The following is an 18,402-nucleotide window of genomic DNA, read 5'->3' on the forward strand; positions in this document are numbered from 1 at the left end:
TCCGCATCGAAGTTCCTAACGACGCATATCGCAGAATCGGTCTGAGCGCGACATGTTCTTAGGTGTCTCGCAGGAAAATTCGACCGACAAGAGGCAGTTTCTCACGTCGTTTTCCAGGACAGTCACGGGGAATTGAGCGCTCAGACTCGTGATCTACATCCTCAACCCAATCAGTGGGAAAACTCCAACATAGAGTGTGTTGCCTTCAAAGAGAGTAGAGAAAGTCATGCAAAGTCCACAAACTACCTACCAAACTATTTCTTCTCACATATCTCAAAATGTGCGAGAACTGACCCCTATGTCTAACGTTCCCGATCGTCTGCTCACTAACATCATCCCCTCCAAATCCATGGATGGCGAGGTTGCTGTGCTCTATCGTTCCGCACCGCGACTCAACCGCCGTAACAAGACCTAGGCGCCGTGACAGGTGTGTCCCGGAGCGCGCAGTTGGTCACTTTAGACTCCTGGAATACTCCAGCGACGTCAGATCCGAGGTTGAGGGTACTTTTATTGTTTTCTTTTGAATTCGTATTAGATCTGAGAGCAGGATCTTGTCTTGGGAATCCGCTCTAACTTACTTTTTTTTTCTCTTTGTAACTTCTTCTTTCTTTCTTTTTTCTCTTAGTAACTTTAATTTACATGTCATAAATCCTCTAAGAGTCTACGAGTAATGCTTAGGCCTTAGGGGCCCGATTGATTTGGTTATTTCCTTCGATAAATATGAGCCCCACTGAGCGTAACCCCCCCAAATTACAACATTTTATCCTGACAATCTAGTTGAAAACAAAATGAACTAAAAGGTTTTGCTAGATAGAATCGGAGTGCTTCGTGGTTCTGCACAGTTTTCTATTTCCTCGGATTGAGGTATGTGGCTACTGAATTTAAGGGAAAATGTATTTGGGAGACACTGACACTGTCGTGCTCTTATTTCTTGAGGCTACTACTTCTTTTTTTCTCAGTAACTTTAGCTCACAGATCCTCTAAGACTAATTCTTAGTTCTTAGGACCCAGAAGTAGGAGGCTGAGCACCGCCCCAACTACATTTCACCCCTAAATTTATATCTCTGCAAAGGTATTAACGTGCTTTAAAACTGTCTACCTCTGAGAGTATTGGTTTTGTTGAAAGTTGAGCTCTTTTTTAACTGATTAGAAATCTAAATTGCTGGGCATAGTCTTTAGCATCTATGATCCGACAAACCATACGATTAGCCCATTCATATTATTGGTTACTGCGCCATCTTTTTAATTTTATCTCCTTTAAAGAAGAAAATGAATATACGCATGTAAAAGCGCGACAAATATCCAAATCCTTTATTTCTGAAGAGCGATGACTATAAGGTGACCATCGGAGCACTGTATGGGATAGAATGGTCTTCTTCCTCAGTATTACGGTATTTCTTTTTGTTCGAAGAAGATTGTTAACTTCTTGAGAACCTTACAGCTTCAAACATTTCGCTTTTCCCAATAAATTTCTTCGCTTTTTGGAAATGGCCAATAGTCGATTTCAGGGATGGTGTTCCGAAAATATAGACCCTCTAAACAATGGGGAAATGCGGATACGCGTATTTTCAAAGCTATGCTTAAAGCTCGAAACGCAAGACGGATGCCAATCTTTCATGTTCCGGATGCTGTCAAGGTGAATTGAATATTTTGAACAAAGTCCGATAGCATGTAAAATAACAGTGAACCAAGTATATTTTCTTATTTTCAGGCTTCTGGCATCACTGTACACAATCCAAATGATCCATCATTTTTTTCATCTTTTATGGGAAATAGGGAAGCTCTTCCTGACTTACGAGTGAATCATCCAGCATTTCGGGTGCCTTCGATAGAGGTGGGAATTTCATACTTTGTCAAGAAATGATCTGTTATATGTTGTGCCTCATTGGAAAAACCATATAGGTGAACAATTTGTACGAAGTGATACGGTGTTAGTTATAATTCCTCAGGTTGTAAACCCCATTGTTCTAGAATTTGCTTACGTTCAGACATTAAACAACTTAGATTGAATTTCGCACTTAAAACTAGAAACTAAGAACTAAAAACTTAACTAAGAACTTAGTTGTGTTGACAGACATCCCTTTATTCTCGATTTTGTATACAAGAAATTGCTGTTCTGAGGACTGATAACAGCACTGTTTTGAAACTGCGGTTTACAAAGTACTTTTCGAAAAATTTGAAGGTTCCGATATCTCAAAATCGATCATGCTAGGCTGAGCCATTTTATTTCAATCTGTCAAGAACCGAAGTTTGATAATTACGTTTTATACAGACTTGAGGTCGGAATTCGACGGTCCGTTTTACGATTTCTTTTTCTTGTTTGTTTTCAATTAGTTTTCAATTCAAATAGACTGCACTGAGTTTCCTCGCTCTGAGCGTCTTCTGCAGCGATACAAGCACCTTTCACTTTGAAGGTGTCGTGCTCACCTATTTCGCATTTGTTAGCTGCAAAACCTGACGAATCGCAAGCCACAAGAAACGAATTACAAAGAAGTCTCGAAAAAAAAAAACATAAAGTTAGTGACGGATGTTGGATGGGTTACAGTTACATGGGTAGCTTTTTATGTATCTTATGCAAGGTTTTACTGGTATTCGATTATTTGTTAGGACCCAAAATCTCCTTTTTGACTTTTTAATATTCATGTAATAAATGAATTTGGTATCTTTTCCATACATTTCTTAGTACTCTTAATAATGGCTGAAGATTTCATTGTTTATGTATTTCTATTTCTAGCCCCTTTTATTTTTGAGTTTTTAGAAGTTTCTGGTTCCTTTTTTTAGTGCTGCAAGTTTTAAAATGATATTCATCTGACATTTTTTCTGTTTATTGCTGTGTTAACTTTTTGATTACTCACTTCTTTAATGTTTAGGAACATCCTTTGTATAAAGAAACGAGCAGCTTGATATTTGACGGCAGTACTGCATTGAGTGATGGTATTGATCAAGCAGCTTTACTCAGCAAAGCTATTGTAAGAGAAGGGTTCCCGGAAAATGTGTTGCACAAAGTTGGTCAAACCGATATTTCGGATGAAATGGTTGGTTCATTTTCAAACACCATTCGTCTTCTTTAACCTATCGTTAGTTCCTTGTCATTTACTTAAATCGTACCTTTTATCGAAAACCGACTTTTTTTCAAGATTCGCGATGCAATCCTTCATGGCGAGAAATATGATCCCACTCTTGAAAAATTACCAAGACGCTTTGATCCGGTACTATTTTGGGTAAATCATTACATAGTACATGGTACTCCAGTTACTAAAAGATTGTGAGTGTTTACTATATTCTTCAGTTTCTAACTTATACTCTTTCGTGTCCTGAAAATGTATGTATGTTGTTCTAAAAAGTTACTACCCGGTGTCTACGGACGTTCCATTCGCAAAAGTTCTGGATGTGAGCCTAAAATATGTCGGGAGTGGAATTAAATAGGCGTAATTTTTGCTCAACGTTGACAGTTTCACCGAAGGAAAAACATGCTTGCTTTAAGGAAAACAAGAGTAGGTCCTTGCGATCAGTATGGTCGGATCAAAAATATGGAATAAGCGAAGTGAGGAGATGACAGAGATCGTATCAAAAATGTTAACGAATGTGGATTTGTCGAAGACGAACCGCTATTGCCAACTTATGCAAACTTCTTAGTCACCTCACGAATACATAGATACCGGATATTTGAGAAAATCTACGACTAAATGTTAGTAAGATGTTCCGCTTTGTTTTTAGGAACATTATTCTCGACAATCTATCTCGGATCGCGTTACTCACTGGATTGAGTAGTGGAAAATTAATAGACCACACTTGGTAAGTAGAACTGCTTTGTTTTTCTATTTCAGCGCTCTGAAAGCGCAATTATCTTTTATTTCTTTTGGTGCTAGAAAAGTATTACTTCCGCTTCTTTATTCACTTCCCTTACGCAGAAAAAAGAGTACAATACTTCGGGAGAAACTTTGAAAAAAGAGAACGGAACTGATATGCAAGTAGTAACTGAAATACTAACGTGTATCGACACATGTTACACCATCTAAACTGAAATTCGGTTTAAAAATCATTTACCTATTTCAGCAATGTGACAACACATCTTTGCAGTTTTGAAGACAACATTTAGGGTTGATCGTGATGAGCCTCTTTCTGCAATGTTACCATCTTTGGGATCGTTTTCTTCGAAGCCGTTCGTTGTTCGATTTCTCCCGCATGTTACTTTGCAAACGTCGAAGCCAATTCCTGCATGGGCTGCGGTGGATGAAATTGAAGAGTTGAGGTTTGTATTTTTGCATCTTTTTATTCTGTCCTCTAGAGATGAATACTTACAAATGCTTAGCTTGAGCACTTAATAGCAAAAGTTGACAAACGCAATGGTAGTGAATAAGAATACGAATGAATCAAAATCTCGAAGGTTTCCACAATTCACTAAGAAGTCTGTTTGATCTATTTACAGTTTCTTGTCATTTTTCATATTTTCCGGATATTATTACTGATTGTTCAACTTTGTTTCAACTCAAACGGTTTTCGAGAGTGTACCATCGAAAACACCTGTCGCTATATTTTTAAATGAGAGAATTCTTGTGCTGGGGAGAGAATATTTTCAGCCCTTCCACTTTTTGTCGCCCCAGTCTTATTTGTACTTTTTGTCTTGATTCAAGCAAACAACAACTTCCGGACATTCGCCCTCTGTCCCCTGTGATCGATCTTGGCAAGGATCATATTTACAATGATACGCCTGTCGTACCACGAGCAGAGACTTCTCAGTCGTCACTTCATACGCTGTTATGGTGCCGAGAGCAGGATCAGAAATACCCCTGGACTAAGTAGGTTCTTCTCCCTCAAAAATCATCGAGAACAAACTTTTCGTGCACTACCTAGGGAGCAAAATATTGCGAATGCCATCCTTCTCACATTTGGAGCAGCTGTAGCCGAAGCAACTAAAAAACGCGGCGATAGGGATTTGAAGGCGAATCCAGTGGTAGGAATTAATCTTTTGCTTGCCTGGTACTGCTCATTTTTCTTCAAATTTTTAGGTTGTGAAAGGTGTTCAACTTGTTAATGGCAAATTGGATATGGTTACGTTCCAACTGAACACGTTAGATTTGAATGCTGAAAACCATACCAAAAATGTTGTTTGGATTGAAAAATGTGAGTGATTTTCGTCGAGGCAAGTTTATGTTTTTATTACCCTTTTTGTAGCATGTCCGTTGTATGAACCAAAGCCATTTTACGAACAATTGACGGAGATACCTCATGTTAACATGGAAACAGTGAGGAAGTTTGTCGCACTGTTGTGGAATCGTTAACGGGCAAAGGTGAACTATAAATTAGGAAGAATATGTTATGGTAATAAATTTAGACTTTGTTAAGTTATTCAGATGTTTGTTTGCAGTTTATTGCATATTTGCGGCCTTATCTAGATAAATTTTTCGTTATTTGTCGTTGTTCAGTGATGATGGGACGATTTTATCGAAGTAAAACATTATTGAATCATAAGTTCGGAAATAATACTCGAATTCCAATGTTTACTATTAATTGGACCTTCATAACCACGTTGTTTGTTCTTTGCAGTATATGTCCAACAATTTAATATTACAAAAACACGTGAAATTTCTCATAAGGCATTTGAATGTTTTCCCGGAACAGTACTGCTCATTAGATACCAACAGGTGGGTTATTTCTGCTTCTTCTCGAGAAACCTTCATTCTAGATTTTGTTGTTAAAGGGTGACACTGCTTTTTTTCGCCTTGTCTGCGCTCGATCTTATAGGAGAATTGGATGGTCTTTTGAAGGAAGAAAGAAGGAAATCGATCATTGATTGGATCTACAAGCTTCAGATCACAAGCTCTGGCAGGTTCCTTCTATGTTAAAGTCACTGTATGCCGGTGTCGAGCATGATCCACTGTATTTTATGTTGTTGACCAAGGTGTGTTGAAACGGTTGATCCCAACCTCTTCCGCGTTATTTTGATGTGATGCTCGCGAAGCATCACTGCTTTTACAGATATCCACACTGTCGTAAGAAATTAGGGTGCCACTATGGTTCTCTGTGGCTTATAACATCCTTTACCAATCCCGAAAGCGTTGAACGCTGAACAGTTGATATCTTTAATAAGTTCTCATAGCAATCTTGTAATCGTGTAACATTCTTATAACAGATAGTCAGAGCCGAAATCTTTCCCATAAAAAAGAACTGCTGTCGGCCCTTGCATCCGTCACTATCAGCGTAAGGAGAGGATAACGCTTGCCAAAAAAAAACGCATAATTACGTTCGCTCCAAACAAGAATTGTAAAGAAACCTGTGAAGATGCTTTATTGAAAATAGAGGGCACTCATGGTCAAATATTCGAATCAAGCCATTCATGAAACATTTGAACATGACTCGATTTAACGACAATGATCTCGAGTGAGAAACAGTTGCAGGGCAACTGTGAAAATCTCGATCACCACAGATGTTAACGCTACATTGTGGATCGTGGCATCGTGTTGCGGCTCTGTTGTGACAATGCAACTCATTGCTGTTGCACAGCATCACGCACAGACTTCCCAAACTAGTCGAGTGAAAACGATGAAACACGGTGCGGTTGCGTAAGCCGTTGCGCTCGAATTGGTGCGGTGGAGCGTAGCGGTTAGGATTGGATGACGACCATCGCTTTCCGTTCATTCCTGCAGTTCGCGATGGTCCCACCCCAATTCCAATCGCTATCTTCACCACACCGCCTCGAGCGCAATCGCTTACGCAACAGCCCGTGCTTCATGTCGTTTTGACTCTACTAAAATCGGGTCAAAAACGACCCGACTTGTGGTGCAATTGCATAAGTCGTTGAACTTGCGGTGAGACCATTGCTAGTTTGAATCGCACTGCGCAGCTGAGCGAAGCTGAGCTCTCCTACTACTTCGAGCGCTATCCCTTACCGCATTTGTAGCGAAATTCCACCTCTAACCTTAGTGTACACTTTTCAGGACCCTTTTTAAATAATGAAAATTGACTTATCGAAAAAAAACCTGGTCAGATATGCGTTGTTTAGGTTTGGCGATTAGCCAAAAAACAAAGCAACCAGTTATACTATCTTGAAGACAAAGGTTCTCGCACAGAATAAACTCAGGGAAATCAGTTTAGTCTACGGAAAAAAAGTAACAAAACATGCCTTCTGCTACCATATTTGTGGTTTTTTTCTTAAGGATTTTCTTATTTGATTCCATTGTTCTTGTTCATTTTGCTATAAGTTCAGAAATTTCTCGTTAATTTTGGTAAACCAACTCTTACACGAGCCACATAAGCATGCGATCGCGCGCGATACAAGCATAGCCATTTGAGGCACTTTTTTTGATTTTGTCTTGTCTGGTATCGTTGATTCGTTTTTTTGTGATCAGACTCTGTGATCTATTTGTTGATTTTATTCTTTTGTACTGGGCTATGCTGTTTTCGTTCGTTTTTTCGAGTGTTTTTATTTACTTGCGACCTGTTGTTATTGCACTCGTGCAGAGTTAATTTTTCTTATCACCGTACCAAGTAAATTTCTTATCGGGTATATTAATGGGTCTCAGTCCATCTATTTGTTATTTTTCCACGTTTTTCAGGCTCCTCTATTTAACTTATTGACAACGACACATCTTACTTGTTCCTCGGAACCAACTCTGAATTTAGTATTGAATCTTCTGCTTGTATGGCTGCCTTGTACTGCGAACCGAAGTTGATCGACTTTGGTCTCGTTGGCCCCTGCTGGAGAGCCTTTGGTGGATTTATGTTAGATCCAAAATCTGGACGTGAAATACCACAATATAATTTGGCTGCTTTTTGGAAAAGGCCGATTGCACCAATTGTAACTGGATTCGCTGAGCAAGTTGTTCAGAAAAATAGTGATAAGGCAAGGATTTTTCAAGTTCATTTTAGTCGATAACATTTTTCTCGAAAGTAGTGGTAGGAACAGAAGAGCTACCTCCAAAAATCTGTGGAGGATGTACATTTAAATATAGTAGTTTGACTAGAACTTTGTGCAAAAGTTTTTTCTTCTTCTTGTCTTATTTACATTTTTGATTTTTTCTTCCTATTTTGAGGTCAGTTCAGTAAAACTTTCAAATTTGTGGTTTTACAGATTGTTACACGCCGACCACCCGGTAATTTTCGATGTGATGTGGATAGTATCGTCTTCAACAACGTTAATCTCTTAGCAGCAACTCGTATATCTCAGCTAGAATTGCGATTGTGGACAGTTCCGGATTCTCACAACCAATCTTTAATTCATCAGTTCGGCGTAAAGGTTGGATGTTTTCTTTATCAATTTCAATGTTATTCTTTGACTTCTTCACGTTTAGGTGAATAATGGTATTCTCCTGTCTGAAGGGGAATTACAACATGAATTTAATGTTGGCGATCCAGTGATGGAATTAAGATTAGTTGAAAATGACAACAGACAGTTATGGGTACGATGTAAGGGCCATTTAAATGTGTTGGAACCCAGCACTGCGGCCAGTTCTCGTGTTTTCAGGGTAAGCTCGCGCTTACTTTTGCTAGATTTCCACGAATACAATTTTAGAGTAGTTTTTTTTTCCAATAGATATTCATCATATTATACGTACAATATGAAGCATTATCATATTCATTTATTTATTTATTGAGCCTTATTTAGAACTCAGTACGTAGCTTCGAGGAGTGCAAAACTCTCCCCGGTGATCTTGTATTGTGTGACATGGCTGGTATGGTTTGGAATGGAGTAATGGGCACTCCATTGTCTAGAATAAAGACTTCCAATGCTGATGAAGAGGTACTTTTGTTCCGTTTTCATCTTACTTACTGTTACAGAAATTCTGTGTTCTGCAGTGTGTTACATATACCGACCATCCTCGTGTTGTGCTTACGTCATCATCTTATGAAGTAAGAAATCTTGATCTGCGAATGTACAACATTTCAAACACGACGGTACTGTTCGATGTTCCAGAGTTTGCCAAGAAGGTTGGCTTACATCCAGTTCGGTTTTACCAATTTTAAGTTTTTATCAATAAAGACCATTATGGGAATGTTCACTGACGGTTAAGCAAGGTGTTTACACGAAAACTTTTTGTGTGTTGTAAATGCATTGAGTCTAACCAACCACTGTTAGAATTGTCTCGGATCCACTTGCTAGACTTAACTTTTAGAATTTGTGTCACAAATTGGATTGAAGAACAACAGGCAAAGTATGGTAGATTCTTTTTGCAGTTGTGATATAGTCGGGTCAAAACCACAAGAAGCATGTTGCGTAAGCTGCTGCGCTCGAAGCGGCGCGGTGGAGCGTAGCGGTTGGGTCGTGTAAGGATCGTAGCTACCGCCACCCATCTCCAACAGTTCGTCACGGTCCCACCTCGATACCAACCGCTGTCTCCGGACCACTTCGAACGCAGTCGCCAACGCAACTGTCCGAGCTTCATGTCGTTTTGACCCTACTATACTGCGCCTCGCACAAGATATCCTTATTAGCACACGTTGCTTCACTTCCTTCACTTTTGACTAGTTTCGACTTTAAAAGTGCTTTAGAAAGGCCTAGCTTGCGTAATACATTGTATTACCGCATTATTTTGAAGAAGATGTAGTCTCGAAAGTGTCTTCACTTATCTACGCGTTAGCTTTTTCACATTTTCTCTAAAATATATGTATAATCTCTATTCGTGTGTACACTAATTTATTCTCGATTACATTTGGTGGTTTGGTATGCACATTTAGAAGTACACTTATAGTCGGATCAAAACGGCCTGAATCCTGATGCAATTACCTAATCGGCTGCGTTTTAAGCGGCGTGACGTTGCTAGTTGTTGCAATCCTTCGCTTGATGCAAAGTAGAGAAGAGTTGCAGAGTAAGGATGAGATGAGTAAGGGTCCCATCGTAACCTCTGGCTTCATTACACCACTTCGAACGTAGCAGCCCAAACAATTTCAACAGATTTGAGGTTGCTTTGACCGGATTCCATATGTTGGCCACTTCTCGGGATTTTTTAGTTGTATCTTTGACGAAACCTCTGACTTTTTGACTGTGCGGGAGTAACAAATTGTTTTGTTTGTTTCTCTGCAGTTTTTTTTTGCTTCGAATATCTTAGAGATATCTTATCATTGTGGTCAAATAATTGTTTGTTTGCAGAGCGCTACCGACAGTGCACTATACGTGCCGGACAAGCCTGTGGATCGAGCACACATCTGCCACTTGAGAACGATTCCAGAGCATCGGCACAATTTTTATGTTCTAACAACACATAGCGCTTATCTCTGTGATGACCGTTTTCCCAGAAATGCTGTATTAACGCTACCGCATTCCATACCGTACGGTGCTCATGTTCTACAACCTACTATGCCGCAGCCCGATCCTTGTGGAACTGGGGATATCGTCTCGATTTATTTCCTGGACCACCTTTTGTCAGGAATCTGGGTTTCACGACTGTACAGACATGCATGTGAAATCTGGTCATCCGTGCTACCAATTCACCAAATGGAGGACTGCTGGAGCTTGGATAGAGTGGTGAAGCCGTCAACGACCACTACTCGGAAGAGACCTAAAGCTCCGGTGATGGGTATGGCTATTGTTCAGGACTTTAAGGACGATTCGGGCAGGGTGGGAGAATGTCTTCTGTCATCATTGAATGATGGAAGTGTTTGGTACCAATCGTTACGATACGGCTCTATACAACCTGCTGAATTGAGGTCTTTTCGTGTTGCTAGCCAAGAAAGAATTGAAATGCAATTGAAGCGAAGTGAAGAAAGCGAGCTGGATCAGCAACAACTTCCTGAATCGTTGCGACGTCCTCTAAGTTCCTCTTGCACTACACTTGACATAGAACTCGAACAGTTTAAGCACAAAACAATAAACAAGCCTTGGAACCCGCTGCGGAAAAGAATAAATAAGAAATGCGAACCGATTCCTATTATGCAGCCGTCTAGCTCCGAAGCTGTTTTGCCAAGAGTAGTAAGTGAAGTATGGAAAAACACAGTGGGAGTGTTTGGCATGAATGAAGAATGACGTGCTAATCGTAACAAGTTAGTTACGAATTTATTTTTATTACTTCGATCACGTTGTGTTCCTCTTTTGTTTTCTTTTTTTCGTCGTTACATCGCTCTACATGTTGACGAAGCATGCGTAGATCGTATTAAGCAGCGAGCAGAGTTTATGGCGACGCCAACCCCTCTACGAGTTGGTAATAATGGCCGTGCTTCCTGGTGGATAGCTTCTACTGTTGATACTCGCTAAGTTCATAGAAATACTAGAAAGCGCCACCTCTAATTCTGCTCGTAGCTTAGTTCCCTCCTACTACCCTCATAAGCATGCTTTTTAAGTTCTTACGCGCAGTGTTCCTGTTTTTTGAAAACGAAGGTCTGAAGGTGTCGAGCACGAGAACCTACAAATTTTCATATTAAAAGCAACACAAATTTAGCAACATTAATAAAGGCAGAATCACATCACAAATTTTAGAATTCAAATTTTAGAATCACATGACAAAAATCACAAAACACTAGTACGGAAACATGCTGTCCAATTTGTTGTAATGTTGTGGCAAACAGTTCCTCTTTGCTCGATTAGAATCTTTTATAGGAGTCCTTTTTTTGTGATGTAGCCATTATTGGTGTTAATTATTTCTACTTAAGCTGTAAAAATAGGAATGTTGTGCGTAGAGCTGAAATCAATGCAAATTAGCGCACAAAAACTAGAGCTTTAAGTTCGTGGGGTCATTGTTTCCATTTTCGGAAGTTGATTTTTTCTATTGTGCATTGTTATGTTTGTTATGTTACCATTATGCTGTTATGTTGTTCTTTTTTCTGTGAAAATATTTGATTGTTCTTTGTAACATTGTTAATTACAACTGATTAAAGGTGTATCCATTGGTGTGTTTTTTTATGTTCATTCTACTTCGTTGTGTTGATGATTTTCACTTATTTTATTTATTCAAATATTGTAGTGTGTGACAGGACTACCACTGAAATAAAGTGTTTCAGCAAAGTGCTGTGGATTCCGAGGAACCCTAGGTTTTGCGGAGGTAGATGTTCACGGGAATGAGTGTAGTGTGGCAAATCTTGCACAAACGTACAGGTTTGTGGCGCATATTTCGATTATTTTTGATCAGTTCTTTCGTCTACAAAGTAGCAACTAATTTTATTACTTTCAGCGGGCTTTTGTGTTTGGCAGTACTAGGTGACAACTTCCAGAACATTAACAAAGAAGCTATTCTCGAATCAGTGAGATGTTCGCAAAAAGAGGATGGAAGGTTCGCTTCTTTCTTTTAGTATTTTGCAGAATCAAGTGAATTATGATTTTTTTTGTGTGTTATTGTGAGAAGTCTCTTAGTGGGAAACAACGTAAAAAAATATTTCTGTTAAAACATTAGTTTGTGGTTATAAGATACTTTTCCATCAGTTTCTGGAGTGAAGGGTACGGGTCTGAAAGTGACATGCGGTTCGTATTCTGTGCGGTTGCAATCTGTCACATCCTACAAGATAACTCCTACATAAATTGGACGTCATTGAAGAAATTCGTGCGGTCTAGTCTGAACTACGATGGTGGAATAGGACAAGGTCCCGGAGACGAAAGTCATGGTATTTGTTCAAGATGTTGCATGATTTGCATCAATTGAAATGAAAATCAGTTGAAAAATTCACGCAATCTTTCAGGTGGATCAACATTTTGTGCTATCGCGTCGCTCTCGCTCTCAAATCGCCTTTGGGATGGATCGATTTTATCGAGGAATGAGATTTCTCGGCTGGTAAAATGGGCCCTCTGGAAACAGAATCACGGCTTTCATGGAAGAGCTCATAAGGATGATGATAGCTGTTACGCTTTCTGGATAGGCGCCACTCTTGAGGTAACGATTTCTTTGCCAACATCGTAAAATACGCTTCGGAAAATATCTGCTCTACTTGACTTTGTAGAGCTTCATATATAAGACAATTATTGCTGCTGTAAAATCTAAGATGGGCATCGATGAGCAGTTTTGTTCAATTGTGGTTCAATAATACGTTTATTTACTTTGTAAGTAAGAAGATAACCAGTATATGGAGGAAAGTGCTACAAAAGTGCTTTGAGAAATCCTTTTTGCTTTTACGTAAGTTCCTGGATCGGAGTGCAGATAACTTACATTAAAAGATATCTTCCTCCATTTGAGAATACACTATTGTAGTAATTTCCATTTGTTCTGTTTTCGTTGACATTATACATAGTTTTTATAAATTTTTGTAAATTGGTGTCCTTCTACCACCAACATTTCGTAATTATTCACTAGCGGAGGTTGAAAACTTCAAATTTTCATTATCTTCAGATCCTAAATGCTAGCCATCTTATGGATCAGCAGGAGCTCCGCTCTTTCCTTCTCACTGCTCAACATCAACCGCTTGGCGGGTTCTGCAAAGTTCCTGATCCGGCAGGCTTCCCTGGTCAGTTTGTTTAAAGAGTTTCACGAACGAGCTCATACACCGGCGATTATTATCAGTACATTTTTCTTCGCCTGTAATCATTGCGTCATTCCTTGAAACTTCGATAAATTTCAGATCTACTTCATACCTACTTCTCGTTGGCTGCCTTCTCGTTGCTACGAGAACCGGGTTTCTCTCCTATTCATGCTTCTTTAAATGTATCAAAATCTGTTTATGAGCATATCCTGAAGTCTACAAAATGTGATATTTCAAGTTAGTGTTCTTTAACAAGAAATGATACGAAGGTGCATTGATGTCTAGGAATGAAGTCAACTGAACTCAGTATTTTTTTATTACGTCATTGATAAATGCGTGGTTCAGTTCAATTGTTGCATTCTTTGTGGGTTTTGCCATTTCTACCTACATGTATGGTGTTGACATGAAAATTTTATGTAGTTATTGTATTATTGCATACATCTACAGACCTCTGATATGATTCTTCTTGCACCTGCCGATCTTGACCAAGAAGAGACAGCTTTTCGGATTATCACTCATTTGAAGAGGTTCCAGCAGGTTCATTTTCACTTGTATTGATCGTCTGTGCGGGAATGGATACGGGAAACTCTGCTCTAAGTTGGAGAAACTCTGATTTAGCATTTTTGGAGGCACACACACACACACTTTTTGGTAGCATCTGGGTGGTTGTGGATGGAGCACTTACTCTCTGCTTCGCGTATTGCATTTAATCTGCGGCATTGCCGTACAGAAGATACCTGCACTTTGTTATGATTGAAATCTACAGATATTGGTCAGAGTTAAAAAAGAACTGAAGAAATTGAAATAAAGTTAGAATTTGTATAGGTTCAAGAACAGACAGGAGTTATTCCAAGGAGTAACACATTTTTGAGCTGTAAGATCCGTTGTCAATCTCTTTTATAAAAGAGAGAAAAAAAGAAATTTTACGATGTGGTGTCGTCGACAATTGCCTCTTCCGCAGTACTTGACATTGTAAACCATTCGAATTATCTATTTTACCTACTGATCTATTAGAATTCGTTCATTGATCAAGTTTTATTATGGTTAGTCTAGTTTATATTGTGCACTGGATAGGAAAGGGTATTTTGCAGTGCGTGCACAGGTCTGTAAGCAGAACACAGTTAGTGGCAGTTAATAGAAGCTACGAATGTAACGGCCACAATGTTATCAGCACTGAGTTGAGGTTTACATGGATTTCTGATCAAATCTAATGAAAGTAGTCTTTCCAGGCAGCTGATTCTCTCTTCGATCGTACCGTCGCAAGAATAGACGACCTCAATGTCGCTTGTCAAGGATTACAATCGAGAATGGAAGCAGTCAGCCGGAAAGTCTCTGTCCTACGAGAAGTTAGTATGTTGCATTTCAATCGTTGTTTAATTCTTGATATTCTCGAACAAATAGTTGCAAGTAGTTTAAAGGGATTGATGTACCGATTACGATTGTATGAACAATTTCTGCTCAATGCTTCTAAGGCGGATAATGTTGGCGATTTTCTTTATCATTAATCGACAGAAACAAATTGTCGTTACATACCACATTACTAAAATTTCTGTGATAGCAAAGAAAGCATTGCCTTACCTGTAGTTCAGATTCGATGCAGAGAGTGAAGTAGGATTTTCCAGGCACGCTATGGCACAGTAGCAGAAGGGTTACAGTAGTCAGTTGAAAAGGTTCCCATTGCATTAGATCTGATGTGGAATATAGTGCTGCGATTGCACTGCAGCTCTAACCTTTCCCTAATCTCCCGCTTATATCGATTGTTAGATATCGATCATTTCTGACTGCCTGTGCAGCTGATCCAGAACGAAGATCAAACGTTGTTGCGAGAAACTAGCCTTTGAGATTTGCACCTTAGTAATCAATGAGTTTCAAGCGCATGTCATTCAAGGAAAATTTCACTCCTAAACATTTAAGATTTGAGATGTTGTGAGGCAGTTTCAGGCTTTATGAGTGTGTATCTTTTATTATTTACATTCATTCTATGGATGACCTATTTTAAAGTTCAGATGAACGCTGCAGGTGTGCTAACATGTCTTTCAAGTTTTCCACCGATAGACTACACACCAGCAAAGGATCTTCTTGTACCTGCTCCAGCTACTCCTGAAAAACGTGTGTTTGTTGGATTATAGTTATAACTGATTTCTATATTCTGTGACATTTACAAGATTTTAGCGATTTTTAAACCAAAGACACCTTCATTCTGTGTGGCGGACATTCGTCGAGAGCTCCAGGAAAGGAAGCGATTTTATATCATTAGTCACTCGAATAAAAGCAATGCCGTCGATTTATCTACAGGTACATTACATGTACCATTTAATTTCTTTTTTCACGACTTCAATATTGTTCTCGTTCAGATAAAAGAACTCTGAGGAGAACAGCTATGTTTGCGGATATGTTTTATAGTGATACGGACGAACTGGCTTTTGGGAAAAAGTCATATAAGAATGTTGGTTCGGGAAATCGCGAGAAACCTAAAAATGACTCATGGTGGGTTCGTTCTGCTTCAGTAATGTTTTTTTAAAGTAATGCCATCCATATTTCGCTTAAACTATGCTGAATACTGCTCGAATACAAATCATTGAGAAGTCGAAATGTAATCAGTCGTACTTAACAGCTACTTTACCTTTCCTTTGGGAGTTCATTATTCGAGCGTCAATTGCAGCAAAAATAACTAGTTCTAGTGAAACCATCAATTTTACTGTATGTTTTCTAAGCTTTTGACTGAATACTTGTATACTCTCACGTTCGATAGTTGGTTGACCACGAATATTATGAACCTTGCAAAAATTGGTTTATGTTTGATCCATCTGGGTATGTCTAACCTCGATCCAGCACACTGCTAAAGCTATAACCGGGAATTTGACCCTTTTAGTTCTTTTTAAGTAGCGTTATTGACTTTCTACTCATCCTACGTAGCAACATTGAAGCTTCAGAGGTTTTCTTCTGTTTGTTGTGTTCCAGTGCATTTTAAAGCTTCGCGGTTTCTTTTTTAAATTGAAGTAACGTTTCGACCTGTGCTACATATTGTTTAGCACCAACAAATCTGTCTATTCGATTATGTAGGCCTTGGTCCCATAGAAATGGAGATCTTTTTGGGAAAAATTGTTGGGGTCTATGGAAATTTGTTTCCATCACTTTTTTTCAGAAGAACATTGACGAACACTCCAAATTTCAACAGTGCCTTTCCTTTTTGTGCTTGATTTTTTTTTCAAGTTTATCAGTACTAAGTTAGACAAAAGTAGAAATTATTCACTTAAACTGTTAGTCTCTGATTAAGCGTACCTACCTCATGTCCCACTTCTAATAAAGATGAAATTGAAATTGCGGCAATAAACAGCAGACTAGGCTCAGTTACGGATCCGCTGGATTATGTACCTGAATCTGGTCCGATTGAAGATCTTGACCTTCCTTTTATCCTTCCTGACTTACCAGGTAAATATTGTGTAGATTTAAAGCGTACCTTGTTGTTCAAGTTGTTTATTTATTATCAGGTGTCGCAGAAGATCCGATCATGCTGGACTACGATATTGTACCATCAGAGTTTCTACACAACTCACATGCTCCCATACCGGATGTTAGCAACGATTTGAAAAGCGAAACAAGTACGTCTAAAACTCACTTCGATAATGGTCCCCTTTCCTGAAATGTTTTGTTTTCAGCAAATCCAGACAATCTTGAAACAAATGCAAACGCTGACAAGAGCGAAAAAACCTCTGGCATAGATTTGGACGAGGTGTTAGCGGAAACTCCATCTTTACCATTACGCAAAAGCCCTCCTATTCCAATGGAAGTACCCACTCCTCCACCACCTGCACCACCACCGCCACCACCACCACCTTCACTTTTAAGTCCCGTTCCAAGCACGTCGCGCTCCTCTTCTCTGCCAAATAATGAAAGGTATGAAAATTGCAATTCTACCTTCTATCCACCAATACTTATGTTTCTTCGCACAACAAAAACACTTTTGCGGCTCCTCACTTATTTTTCTTGGTTTACTTACACTCATTCTGAACTCTGCTCCTCCCCAGCCGAATCCAAACAACTGTCTTCCGCGCAAACATCCTTTAGCTGTAAATTATAGAGCCGATCTAATGGCAGCTATCCGAGCAGCCGGTGGCGCCAGTAAGGCTAAATTGAGAAATGTTGGTTCGTCACGTCGTTCTGTCAAGGTGAGGTGATTATTGCCAATAAATGAGTGATTTATGTCAGGATGTATTTTTTTTTCTCAGGACAAGGAATCACTCAGCTCTTCTGCGTTATCCGAAAAAACTTCCTTCCCCGGAAACAGCTTAATGGTGTCGCTTGCGAAGGCTCTTGAAGCAAGGAGAAAAGGTTGGCTGGGTATTGATTTGAGAACTAGAAAGCTGCTATCAACATGCTACTGAACGAAGACAACCTGAAAAGAATAGAATTTTCGAGTGCTCTAAAGTGCTTTTCCATGAGGAGGTATATATAGGGAAAAATCATGCTTTGTTTAAATTTATCTGCAATTCTTTCTTTCTCGACACGCATCGGAACCGACAGAGAGGATGCTTTGTCCATTTTTTAGACTTCATTGTGCGTTTGGAACAGAATTTTGAAACTTGCTCCCATTCGTAATCATACGTAAGGTCATGTGAAAGGTAATTAAGACAAAACAGTGAAAAGAGAAAGATACACATATTTAGCTTCTGATAGATGATTTCAAAGGAAAGGTAGACTAATTACTTCTGTGAGCTGCTTTCGGACTCGAAATTCATAAATTAACTTTCTAGCCATATCGGGAATGAACGCGCAAGCATCCACAACTACGGAGATGAACTACGATGGGATAGGATCCACTGACAGAAGGACAGACGATGTAGATGACGAATGGAAGTAAATGAGAGAGAAGAAATAGAGCTACATTCTGTAACTGTATAGAATAAATATTGAGTTTTATCCCTGTCATCGGCTTTAAATGGTATTTTCCAAATTTATTTGGAAAAATGACTTAGGTTTCTATTCGTCATTTTGTTATATCTCCTTCGTAAACTTTTAGACAAT

At 39.2% G+C, this 18,402-nt stretch overlaps 1 protein-coding gene across 4 annotated transcripts; it reads left to right on the plus strand.

The window, feature by feature from the left end:
• Positions 1–1,510: 1,510 nt before the first annotated feature.
• On the plus strand, positions 1,511–18,238 carry RB195_016730 (uncharacterized protein; the record flags this gene model as incomplete). 4 transcript variants are annotated; one of them, XM_064183403.1, is made up of 29 exons in its annotated part: positions 1,511–1,636; positions 1,712–1,834; positions 2,871–3,035; positions 3,138–3,265; positions 3,718–3,795; positions 4,100–4,252; positions 4,635–4,799; positions 4,855–4,954; positions 5,010–5,124; positions 5,176–5,246; positions 5,548–5,645; positions 5,702–5,826; positions 11,932–12,025; positions 12,102–12,200; positions 12,350–12,528; positions 12,604–12,794; positions 13,248–13,362; positions 13,477–13,559; positions 13,825–13,914; positions 14,607–14,723; positions 15,384–15,486; positions 15,550–15,672; positions 15,732–15,864; positions 16,655–16,809; positions 16,869–16,979; positions 17,037–17,274; positions 17,459–17,546; positions 17,607–17,709; positions 18,132–18,238. In XM_064183403.1, 29 exons carry the CDS (start codon positions 1,511–1,513, stop codon positions 18,236–18,238), a joined length of 3,576 nt encoding a protein of 1,191 aa, XP_064039282.1. The 4 variants fall into 4 exon arrangements, with proteins under 4 accessions (XP_064039282.1, XP_064039283.1, XP_064039284.1 ...); XM_064183402.1 differs by lacking the exons at positions 1,511–1,636; positions 1,712–1,834; positions 2,871–3,035; ... (16 more) ...; positions 17,607–17,709; positions 18,132–18,238 and adding exons at positions 6,428–6,563; positions 7,624–7,819; positions 8,072–8,236; ... (2 more) ...; positions 8,797–8,928; positions 10,088–10,910 and having other exon boundaries at positions 5,551–5,645; positions 13,477–13,619; XM_013441633.2 differs by lacking the exons at positions 1,511–1,636; positions 1,712–1,834; positions 2,871–3,035; ... (13 more) ...; positions 13,248–13,362; positions 13,477–13,559 and having other exon boundaries at positions 13,834–13,914.
• Positions 18,239–18,402: the final 164 nt, after the last annotated feature.

This window comes from Necator americanus, chromosome II, assembly GCF_031761385.1.
Source record: "Necator americanus strain Aroian chromosome II, whole genome shotgun sequence".
Taxonomy (NCBI): domain Eukaryota; kingdom Metazoa; phylum Nematoda; class Chromadorea; order Rhabditida; family Ancylostomatidae; genus Necator; species Necator americanus.